Raw genomic sequence first — 12302 nt, 5'->3', positions numbered from 1 at the left:
CATGATCTCCTACATCAAGACAACCTCTTGGCAATTGACCATTTCTTTTCTTGAACCTTAATCAGTCACTATGTCGTTGTCTACGAACACCAATCCATTTGTTGCATCTTCGTTAGGAAATGTGGTACGAAAGAGGCAATAGACTTGAGATATCGATCAAGGAAGTAGCTTATTTGGCTTGAAAAACTATTTCTATTTTTTTCAAGATTTTTTTAGCTTGAAAAACTACCGAAAATACTATTAAAAAGATATTTTGTGGATACTTTAAAGGAAAATTTATAGAAAACTACCGAAAATACTTATTTGGCGATAGACTTTTTTAGCTTGGCTAAATTTACGATTTACTCCCAAATTAAATTTCATTAACTAAAACGGACAAGAAACTGGTTATTGTACTTAGTTTGGTCCTTTCTACCCGGTAAGTTATTACTGAGACAATAACTCTTGCCTGACCACCTCCTCCTCCAAATAATCTAGAGATATATAACTCTTGCCTGACCACCTCCTCCTCCAAATAATCTAGAGATATACCAGAGTTTTATATAACAAGTGCATAATTCTATACAAATTAAAACATTTACATATAAGGACAAATCACGGGTTTACAATACACAAATCTATCTATTTACATGCACAATAAGGAATAAAATAAATAGCAACCTACTATCTAATTCTTGACTTTGTGTTCATGTCTTTGCTTCTGGTACCACGACTGCTACTACATGAACATGCAAAACATAAAATTGTGTCTCGTGAGTTATTCTTCTATCATTTCTTATCTTTCTTCCTTCATCTCTTTCTTCTACTCTTCATTCTCTAATCTTTCTTTAAACTCTTTCCCATCTCACCTATCTCTTTCTCCGCCATCTACTTTGTTTCTTATGCTCTTCTCTTATCCCTTCTCTTACTTTTCTCATACTCTATCCCTGTCTCTAATTTTCTCTCTTATCTACTCTATCTCTTCTCTACTCTTATGCCTCAACATATTTTTGCTATTTAGAACCAACATTGATATCACATACTTTATTCTCATCTATTATCTAAAGGAAACAATATCCCATTATCTTTACTGGGAACACTCATCTGGTCTTACTCCACTCTCATATGATTCCTCGTTGATCGTTAAATTTCTTCTTACTTTTGAATCCCTTACATATTTCTTACTTTTAACCCTTCACAAATTATATGTATGTTCTTACAAAGAACTCTCTTATCTTGTTCCCCTCAATCAATCTTTTCTCTATCTTTTGTAAACATATACAATCTGGATTCCAGCAAGAAATCTGTTAGATGCTATTTTATGCATCTTTTAGAATAGTTTTCATTATTATTTAGCATCATACTTTGTACATTTGCATGTCATTTATTTAACTAACGTTCAACTAATGTATTTCATTAGAATTCCCGTATTGCTCATGTTTTTGTGACAATTTCAGATAGTTCGAGTGGACCAGTGCGTTGGGAGCAGTTCGATGCATGTTTGGAGCTTAAAATGGACCTTGGAACTTATGGAGGATGTTGAGGATTGTTTGGAAGTTGTTTTGGTCAAGAAACATTCGATCAAATTGATCACACGAAGATAGAATCTACAATCTAAAGCTAAAGGATGTTGCTGGCAGCTTTGACCTCCTGTCAATATTTTGACCCTATCTCATGAACCGTAACTCCAATTGAAGCAATTCAAAATGAAATGAAAAGTAGACAAAATTTCGGATGTTATAGGCAAAACATGCGATTGCAATTCTTGTCCATCTAATCTCATGGAGCCATTATGCGATTGCAACTTTGCTCGCAACTTGTCTTCGAGGTTTTTTAGTGCCAAAAATTCATCTGGAAGTGAAAACTCAAAACATGCGATCATAGCCTATAAACATGCAATCGAAACTTTCATCTATGTGATCACAACTTTGCCAAAAAAGCCCAAAATTGCATCCTACTTCATTAAAAAGGCCCGAGACGCGGTATTTTCAAAACCAACGATTGCAGCCTCAAAACATGCGATCACATGTTTGCATATTCTTGTTCCGGAAGCTTCCACCTTGAGTATAGATACAACCCTCATAATCAGTTGTAAGGGTTGGACGATTCCAGACGAAGAAAACCACTTCAGAAGGCACGTTTCGGATTCTTATAGTGACTTTTAAAGATCTCAAGATTGCGAATCATCTTACACGTTTAGTTTATCTAGATTATTCTGTAAATGTTTATTTTATCTAGTTTGATTTCTTTTTTGGCCGTGTTTGGCTAAACTTTAGTTTTCAGTTTTGCATAGGCTAATACTTCTCATGTGATTAGCTTTTAGATCTGATTTTCGTTTTGTGTTTCTATATTGATTTTTTCAGTTTTGAGCTTAATGAATGTTTGGTTTTAAATTCTTGTTAGTCTGATCACCTAGTTAGGGTTGAACCATTCCTATTAATCGATTAATAGAATCCATAATTGTTCTTGTAAAATAGTAAAAGTAACAAGTATCAGATTGGTTCCGTTTTAGGATTTAACTCTGGTATAAACTGAAAAATTGTATCTTTATGCTTCCGAGTTTGTGAGAAGTATTGGTTACTGCTAGGAATTTTACACATAACTTAATGCAATTTTCTGATTTAATTAAGAGTTTGTGTAATTGAATAGTAAAAAGTTAGGGTTAATTCAAAGAGTTTGTTTTGATTAACTAGTTTAGGTAAAAGAGATTATACTAGAGTTTGTTGGTTTTTCTCAGTACCAGCTTTGATAGAACACATCTCAAATAATCAGATCTGGGCTAGTAGCATGATTAGGAAAGTCGAAGTAGAACTAATATCGTTTTTATTATTGATTTTCGTTTAATTTAATATCACTGCAATTTTAGTTTTTAGTTTAATTCAAAATCTCCCTTTATATTTCTTTTTTAACTAGGATCTACCTGATGCAAAAGACATTGACTTTTAGGCTATGTCCCTGAGGATTCGACCCTGCTTCCCTATGCTATATTATTAGTGCAACCAGCAGTGATAAATTTATTTGCTTAATACACGCGTGACAATGTATTAACAAATTGGTGCTGTTGCTAGGGACACAGTGCTTTCTAATAATTTTATGCCGAGAATTTTTCGTTCAGGTACACCTTTAGTTTTTGATCCAAAAATCGAGCGAACTGCAAGGAAACTGAAGAAAGAAGCAGCAAGAAAGAAACAATCAGTTGGTCTCTTTGGTTCATCATCCTCCCTACCCCTAGAAACCTCCACACCACAAGGCACTCCCTTGTGGAACGAATCAATATGTTTTTTTTTTTTTTTTGAAAGTACCTCCATCTTCACCTAAAAACGACCCTTATAAAACCTAGTCCCCACCTTCTTCTGTTAAATTTGAACCCACAGATTCTTCAGAATCCGAATCTGAAGGATCAACCATGAGTGGAGACGAAGCAAAAAGACCCTTAGAGAGTGGGCCACTGAAGAGGTCAACTAACAACCCCTTTGCATTACGTTTCCAGAAGCCCAAAACATCAAACTTAAATTTGGGTTGATCATCTTCTTCCAACATTTCGCGGTTTGGAAAATAAAGACCCACATAAATTTCTCAAGGAATTTCATGTGGTATATTCTGGAATGAAGCCACATGCGATTACTGAAGACCAGATCAAACAAAGGGAATTCCCATTTTTGGTTCAAGATTCAGCAAGGGTGTAACACCCGGTTCCCGGTACGTATTTTAAATACAAGTAATTGCATGTTTACACTGGGACTAGACGTGTTGGAGGCCGAACTCGTCGAGTAGACTATATTTTAGACGCGGGTTTTAAGTAACCTACTCGATGAGTAGGACTTCCTGGATGAAACCCTAATATTTATGGTTTGCACCCTATTTAAATGCCTTAACTTGTCCCATTTCAGCCTCCATCATCTCTCATAGTCCATGAAATCCCTAACTCGAAACCCTAAAGCATTTGGAGTGTCCTTGAGCCATTTTTTGTATGTTTTTTTTTTGTTTTTTGAAGTTTGAAGAAAGAAGTGGAAGCTTGGGGTTCCAGAAGAAGCAAGTAGATCCAGAGGTTTTGCTTCATTTCCAGCTCATTCAAGGTAAAAAGCTTCAACCTTGACCATATATCTCTTAGATCTTTAGTTAGAGTTAATTTCTACCTTTTTTAAGCTTTAGTAGAGCCATTTTCGGGGTTTTGTGGTTCTAAGGGGTATAACTTCAGATTTGGAACCATTAAGGGTTCCCATGGCATAAAGGTGCCAAATTTATGGCCATTGGAGTCTCATGCATTATATAAGCCTCACTTTAGGGCCATTTGAGCCAAATACCCCATTCATGAACATCAAGGTTGTAACTTTACGTGTAATATGGACCCTAGGAGGTCAATTCTATGTTTTTAATGCATTAAGACCAACTGAAATCGACTGAATAGTTTTGGACATGGAGGGACTGGGCGAGTCGTTCATACGACTCGACCAGTCGGGTCATAGTTTCCCCCAAAACCTTTCTGATATCAAGTAGTGTGTTTAGTTGTAAGAAGACTTAACCATTTGGGTTCGTTATGGACCTGAAGATCAACGTACTCGATGAGTTCAAGGCATTGTCCCAATTATATGAAGACGAACTCGACGAGTTCAAGAAGAACTTGGCGAGTCAAGTACTAAACACTTTAACTCGGATGAAAATAAACTCGACAAGTTCAAGGATGAACTCGACGAGTCGCCTGTAGAAGTTCCCGATTTTATTTAAAGGAAAACTCGGCAAGCTCTTGCTAGACTTGGCGTGTAGGTTTGAAGTTTTAGCGTCCTAAGGATTATGGAACTCGACGAGTTATTGGGTCAACTTGGAGAGTTGAGCCACCGGATGTTGACTTTGACCCAAAGGTTGACTTTAACCAAGGTGTTGACCACTTGCCCTTGAATTTGAATTTGACTTGAGTTGACCAAGAAATGGTAATTAAGGATAATGGTTATGTGTAGGAATTGATAGGAGTTGATCCCGAAAGCGAGGACAGTTCAGACAATTCACGACATTGATGGGAGTTACCTTCCAGTAGAAGTTGGTCGAAGGCACCAATACCAACCCACTAGTAGGTGGTTATGTATGAGATGATTGTCTTTGTGATAATTGTCTTGCTTACCACCATTTGATATGATTATGTGCTAGGATGCTCTGCTATATGTATTGTTGTGGTAGGGGTGAAATAGTCCTCGGTAGTCGGTTGAGATAAACCAACGAGTAAGTCAAGCACCCCAATATGGATTGACCTGGGTACGTCAAGCACCCCAAAATGGCTTGACCTGGGTATGTAAAGCACCCCAGTACAGATTGACTTGGGTATGTCAAGCACCCAAGAATGGCTTGACATGGGTAGGTCAGACACCCCAGAACTGCCTGACAGTAGGATATTGTATGGTATGTGGTATGTTGGGGGAACTTATTAAGCTTTGTGCTTATAGTAAAAGCTATGGGAGGATACCAGCAACAGAAGACTTATAATCAGCCTCCAAAATTTTATCAGAATAATTATCAGCAAAGAATGCAATTTCAGCCACCACCGAGTTTTCAGTAGATGAACTTTCAACATCAAAATTTCCAAAACCCGAATTACCAGAATCTGAACACACATCAGCAACCCAATAGTTCCAGCGTAGCCTTAGAAGATATAGTGAAGAGTCTTGCCACGAGCACCCAAGCATTCCAGATAGAAACCAGTGCTAGTATTAAGAATTTGGAGCAACAGGTGTCTCAACTTGCCACTTTTGTGGGTCGGTTGGAATCCCAAGGAAAGTTACCGGCTCACACAGAAAACAATCTGAAGCACAATGTTAGTGTTATTTCCTTGAGAAGTAGGAAAACATATAGAGGCCCAAGCGCATCTGTATCAAACGAAGCTGATGAAGAATTTGAAGAAGTTCTAGTGGAAGAAGGTGTTAGGACTAAATTATGGTTTATGCTAGTTTTATGTTTTATTGTTATTTATTGGGCTTATGGCGTTTTCAGTTTGGATTAGGTGGACTGAAATCATTTTTTGATTTTGATCCAAGAGGATGGGCTTGGGATTTTATTAGGTCTAGTATTTTGGTAATATATATAGGTGATAGCCATTTAGGGTTTTAGTTGTTCATTCAATCTTGTAATCGGCTGTGAAGGAGTTCTCAATTGTACCAGCCAATTTAATCAATATAATCGTGTGCAGTTGATATATTTGTGTGTTCTTGAATCGCTATTTGGTTTACATTTCGCATTCACTAAATAGATTAATTGATATCATATTGATCTAAGTATTTTTGGGACTTAGAATTGATATAAGAGCTATATCGTTATCAATCGATTCAAGAAGGCTTTGGAGACTCGTTTTTGTTGCTGTTTTGGATTTTTAACTTAATCGAAATCTTAATAAATTTCGATTTGATTAAAAGATTCTACTGTTCATCGTATTTTGTTCTTGGGAGTTCATCAGTTCATCAAATCTTCTTCATGTTCATCGGATTTAAAATTGGAACCTTGTCAATTTAAATCACGTATTTTAAGGAATTTGATTTGTTTCTGTTTCAAACATTTCAAGGATTTTGGTCAAATATCAATTCAGATTAGATTTGATTTCGGTTCATTATCTTTTTGATCTAGATTTCGGCAAAATTTGAAAATTATTTTTTTCTTTTGTTTGTTTTCGGTCCATTTTAAATTCAAATCACATATTCTTCAAAAAAAATTGAATTCGGTATAAAATTCCTTAAAATTTGATTCCGGTACAACTAGATTTTGCTCAAACAAGATTTCGCTTAAATTGTTTTTTGATTAAAATCACATATTCTTCAAAAAAAAAAAAATAAAAAAAAATAAACAGGACATGATATTGGTAAGGATCAACTGAGAACTCAATCAAGAACTCAAATTAAAAGTCCAACCTTTTTTTTGTTTTGTTCATTTGTTTTTTTTAATTTAATTTATCAATTTATAATTTATCCAATTTTAGTTTTGTGATTTCGGTTTTAATTGTAACTAGAAAAGATTCTCCGGCGTTGCCGGGGTCGGAAAGTATTGCTTTGTAAAGTAAAGTAACATGTTGAATTGCATTGAGATAATCTAGTAAAGGAAGATAAACAATGTCATCTAATTACATAAGTGAAATCTAAATCATCATTTCTTGCAATAAATGAGGAAAATAAAGAAATGGTCTCACAAATTAAACTTTATTACCATGTATGACAGTGGCCGGAAAACCAATCCGGAAAATATGGACCGTTGTTTTTTGTCTGTTAATGTGAGGGCAATTTGGTCTTTTTAAGGTAATAGGGACTGAATTTGTGACGACGGGTAAACCATATGGACCATTTATGTAATTTTGGTGTTGGTGGTGGTGATGGCAGCTGATGGGTGATTTTATGTTATTGGGTGAGTATTTTTTAATAAATAAAACATTAATTTAAAAAAAAGAGAAATATAAATTAATAAAAAAATCGGATTAGGAGTAAAAGAGTGATTTCGGTTTCCATCGTTGTCCTCAATGTGTTAAATCTGGTAAACCACAGGGACCAATCGTGTAATTTTGTCTAACAATAATAATAATAACTAGAAAGGTGACCCCCGCGTTGCGGGGGTCGGAAGGTGTCGCTTTTGTGTGGAAGTATAGTACATTGTTCTAATTGGTAGATTAGTAAAGTATGTTGCTATTGTGTATGTTTCGCCCATTTACAAACACACAAATATTTGCACTGTGCTATAATATAATGACCCCTTTTTTGTACTCAAAGTTGTTGTCTGGTTATGTGAGGCATATGATCAGACCAAGGCCACCATTCCCAACTCAAGAGCTTACACCCTTCAATATCAACCCATTTGCCTGATTAGAAAGACACTCAATAAATTTAGCAACTGAATATGTCAAATCTTCAGCTGGTCTTATAAGTAATTGCACCTCCTGACTTACTTAGTGAACCTACATTTTCTAAATTAAATCAAGCAATAAATTTGCAATAGTTAATTCATAACCCGAAAAAAAAACAAATGTTCCTAACCTTATTTGAATTGGGAATAAAAATTATTTCATCGTTAACAGTTATTGACTTTAACCAACCTTAAGTAAATAATGACAACTGCAATGCAAATCAAGAGTGTAATCAAATAACTATTTTAAATTTGCAAACACCTTTAGCATCAAAATACCCATCAACTAACACACACACACAAAAAATACAATAATTTCAAGATGAATCAACAGCCATTTCATTGTCACCTTTTTCCAATTCCATTCCCATAACACCATCCTTCTCATTCTTCTCCACTTTCTCAATCTTTAATCTCTACCACATCAGTTCATTCAATATTAGTGTTTGACTTTGACTGATGTCAATGAAAAAAAAAGTATTTTATAAAAAGGAGAACAAAATTAACTGAAAAAAGAAGAAAATCAAAACCTTAGTTTGTATAGAACAATCGTTAGCCATTTGGGCAAACATATTTGTATAAAGTTTAGTATCTCTTTTGTTACTCTGAGCTTCAAGTTGCTTTAAAGTCTTGTGAATAGACTTTACTTCCCTACAAAATAACAAAACCAAAATAAAATTACAGAGGTTTAATAAAATGACCAAAATGACCTCCAAATTTTATAGTTTTACTTGCTTTGTGGATCGGCTTCCAAGGCCTTCTTGATGTCCAATTCAGTCAATTCATAATCATAAGTTTCCATGTAAGCTTGTGCCCTTCTGTATAAAGCTTTCACATTGTAAAACTCAACATCCAACACCTGTTGGAAACAACCTTGTATAATAATAATAATAATTAAAACTTGGGATTGTTTAAAAAAAAGTATAATGGTTTTATGATTGATTACCTTTGAACATAAGATGATTGCATTTTTGTGATCATCTCTAATTTTTTTTTAAATATTAATTACCCCAGTACCTGTTATATCCTCCGCTTACCACCACACATATGCTTCCTTTTCTACCCCTGTTTGTAGTTTTTTTTTAAGTTGAAATTTTGTTTTCACTTTTCATTGGTCTGATCTCAATCATCGAAAACCTGGATATATGGTTTATTTTTCTACCCCTCTGTACATATCACATGCATTTTGACTTTGTATATGTTGTTCCCAAATTACCCCTGGATGGATAAGTTGTTGCTGTTATCCCTACGTTTTCTGTTTTTGTTTCGATTTGAACAGATCGACACGTTTATTATCCTTATTTTCTTATAATTTCGTATAATTTCCATCTATATGTAATTTCCTTTATCTGTCCCACTAAAAAAGATAAATTATCTTTTTTTTTTTCAGCTAAAGATTAATAAAATAAAATAGTACTTAAAATCCAGACCTATATGAATTTTGGAAGTGGAATGCCATGTCGAGAAAAATGAACTTTTTGAAGAAATTTATCATGTGACAAACAACTTTCACTATGATCATTGTGTTACCATAATCCAACATTAAACATTATTTAAAGGGGCGGTATTGGAAATATTTAACAAAACAAATTACAATGCCTTATTGGTAAAACAAACATACCTGGATAATGCGAATGGTAAAAGCTTTAGGCTGGCAATCAACACCTTGTTTTTCAAGCTTCTCCAAAGTATCAACATCAACATGCTCAATTTCATCTGTTAGTATTCCACACCTATGTAGAAATGTTGAGTTAGATTGAGACACGTTGACCAAAATAGGATCGCTAATTTTGACTTTAACCTCTTAGCAAATTCTTCAACTGTGATGCTATTGTCATAGATTCCCATCATATGATGGTGGTATATGGAACTTGCAGGGCAGTTGACCATAGGATCCAAAATGTTGACTTTTATTGACATTTGGGAAGCTGCTTAACAAAGCATGCGTCCTAATTGTCCTCCACCTAAAACACCCACAACTGTTTCAGAAACTCCATGAGCTGGTTCATTCTCCTTCCTACATTTTTGAAACTTAAATAGAGATTAGAAAATAGAAATCCTACATTCATTAAAGTATATATAAAAAGTGTTGTATAAGTTATAACATTTGTGAAACATCAGTTCAGAGATATGCTAACTGAATTCACCTTATGTAAGCTGTTGGGCCATTGAATCGGGACATGATAACCTTGAGGCGCAGGGATAAAGCACAACGATGTCTCATCCGACGACGGATAATGCCTTTCTAATGAATCTGAGTCATGTTTATTTATCACAATGAGATTTAGAATCAGTAATACTCTTTGTGCCATGGTAAATCTGGCACAAAGCTCATAATCACAAAAAATGAATTATTGAATAATCATACAATTCTCAGTGAAGTTAAAGAGTAATAACCTGGAGTGTAATAGTTTGGAGTGGATTAGAGAAGCATCTGAACAAAAATATTCAACAATTTCAACATGTAGCAATTAAGAAATATAAAATGATGGACAATTGTAGTTCTAAGGTTTGCGATACCTTTGCTTCATTTGCATCTCAATCTACTCATCAATCAATGTTGGAACATGTTTACTGATAGTGAGAGTTTGAGATACACCTTCTAGGGTTTTGAAGCTTACATAATCTTCCATATTCTTTATGATTTCGTTGTTTGTTAATGCAACAGGGGTAGAGGTAGTGGGTTCGACGTGTATGACCCTGGCATGTAGAATCCGCATCTTCGATTTTGCCATGATGAATCTGTTTTTTTGTTGAAATTTGAACGTGGGATTTATTTGATCAATCATTGGAGTATAAATGCAGGTTCCCTAATTTAAAAAAAAAAGCCGATTAGTTTGAAGGATGACAAAAAGAAGGAAACAGTGAGATGAACCATAGACAACAGTACCTATAAACAGGAAATCCTAACTGAATTGAAAAAGGATAGAGCTGAACTGAGTAACCATTTTGATGTTGCCGGAGGTCAGGAGAAAATTAGGAACCGTGAATATTTGAATGTTAGGAGTGAATATCAAAATCTTTTGCTGGTCAAGTCAACTAAATTGGATTTTAGTATCATAGACCACAAAGAAAACAACAATCCTAAATTAAAAACCTAAATGAATAACTGCGGACTCAAATCGATTTATTGTAATAAAAACTATATCTGATTTGTACCTGATCGTTGCTGCAACAACTTCGACCACGACTTCGTCCAGAGAGTGGTGGTGGAAGCCCTCTTCTTCAAAGTGGAAGCCCCCCACTGGCAGTGGACCCTGGCCGCGAACAAAACCCCCAACCCCAATCGCAGCTTCGTGGAGCATGCGTAGAAGTATCGACCCGTGAAGGTGGTGGAGTTTCAGCTGCCACATCAGCAGTGCATGGTGTACCTTGACCTGAAAAGGGAAGAAAGCAAGAAACCCTAAGTTTCTTTGTTTGAAACCTTGGTAGGTCTATTAGAATCAATTGCCTCATCTGCATCGTGTCTGTTGGAATCACTTACCTCATCTGTATGGTCCCGTCTGTAGATTGGAGAAGAAAAACAAAAGCAACGATCAACATAAATTTGAAGGTGATGAGTTTAGACGAAGATTGAGAGTTTTCGAAAACCGGTGAAATCCGAATATGGTTGGATGACAAAGCGGGTGGGGGAAGATAAGGCAGAACTACCAGAACCAGCAGGGGAGACACGGAACGACACGTATCGGCCTCTTCCTTATCTTTACACCTCTATTAATAATTTAAGGGACCAAATTGCCAATATACCAAACTTTAGTGCCAAAAATCTGAACCACTGAAAGTATGAAAACTTTTGGGTTATTTTTACCAAAAAATCAGGATGTTCACTATTCCTAAAAACTATCCTCCTTTAATATATATATATATATATATATATATATATATATATATATATATATATATATATATATATATATAAGAATAATAATAATAAGGGACAATTTCTACCAAAAGACTAAATACTAATAATATGTAATAAAAGGCGAGGGTTATGAAAATTTCAAACGAAAGTGAAAGGGTTGTTTGTGAACAAAAGCATAAAGGTAAAGGGTCAATGTTGTAGTTTTTAAAACCAACATAAGTTGGAGGACCAATAGTGACAAAAAAAATTAACAAAAAAAGAGGAGCAAACATACATAACCTTAGAGACCAATCTTGCCAAACACTTAGGAAGTTTAGTATTCCTAACTTTTATATATATATATATATATATATATATATATATATATATATATATATATATATATATATATATATATATATATATATATATATCAACACTTGGGTCAACAATTGAGATTTTGGCCCATTTTAAACTTCTGATTTCGGCTTAGAATTTGATTTTGTTATTTTCGGTCCATTTTTGTTGATTTCAATTCAAATCTCGGTCAACTTTTTGTTCAAACTCTTAAGCTTCCGATCAATGAGTTTTTGTTGATTTTTGGAGTTCTCGGTCA

General features: G+C 34.7%; 1 protein-coding gene across 12 annotated transcripts; it reads right to left on the bottom strand.

The window, feature by feature from the left end:
• Window positions 1-7527: 7527 nt before the first annotated feature.
• Window positions 7528-11534, bottom strand: LOC145010854 (uncharacterized). Of its 12 annotated transcripts, none has more exons than XM_078969412.1 (12): window positions 11330-11534; window positions 11005-11222; window positions 10366-10655; window positions 10243-10279; window positions 9993-10099; window positions 9647-9862; window positions 9467-9578; window positions 8577-8704; window positions 8376-8496; window positions 8195-8252; window positions 7977-8054; window positions 7528-7801 (listed from the first exon to the last, which is right to left on the bottom strand). In XM_078969412.1, the coding sequence occupies exons 6-11, from the start codon at window positions 9763-9765 to the stop codon at window positions 8011-8013; spliced, it is 582 nt and encodes a 193-aa protein (XP_078825538.1). In that variant the 5' UTR covers window positions 9766-9862; window positions 9993-10099; window positions 10243-10279; window positions 10366-10655; window positions 11005-11222; window positions 11330-11534; the 3' UTR covers window positions 7528-7801; window positions 7977-8010. The 12 variants fall into 12 exon arrangements, with proteins under 12 accessions (XP_078825538.1, XP_078825531.1, XP_078825530.1 ...); XM_078969405.1 differs by lacking the exon at window positions 7977-8054 and adding an exon at window positions 10736-10884 and having other exon boundaries at window positions 8195-8261; window positions 11330-11533; XM_078969404.1 differs by lacking the exon at window positions 7977-8054 and adding an exon at window positions 10736-10781 and having other exon boundaries at window positions 8195-8261; window positions 11330-11533.
• Window positions 11535-12302: the final 768 nt, after the last annotated feature.

This window comes from Lactuca saligna, chromosome 8 (genome assembly GCF_052625555.1).
Source record: "Lactuca saligna cultivar CGN05327 chromosome 8, ASM5262555v1, whole genome shotgun sequence".
Taxonomy (NCBI): Eukaryota; Viridiplantae; Streptophyta; class Magnoliopsida; order Asterales; family Asteraceae; genus Lactuca; species Lactuca saligna.
The sequence above is the reverse complement of the archived record's forward strand: the minus strand, read 5'-3'. Positions and strand labels throughout refer to the sequence as shown.

Excerpts from the sequence above, each read along its gene's own strand:
- LOC145010854 (XM_078969405.1), bottom strand. The coding sequence starts at position 9,765 with ATGTCAATAAAAGTCAACATTTTGGATCCTATGGTCAACTGCCCTGCA. Across the intron at positions 8,705-9,466 it reads TTACCATTCGCATTATCCAG|GTGTTGGATGTTGAGTTTTA; the intron begins GTATGTTTGTTT and ends TGTTTCCAACAG. Across the intron at positions 8,262-8,375 it reads ATTGTTCTATACAAACTAAG|AGATTAAAGATTGAGAAAGT; the intron begins GTTTTGATTTTC and ends CTGATGTGGTAG.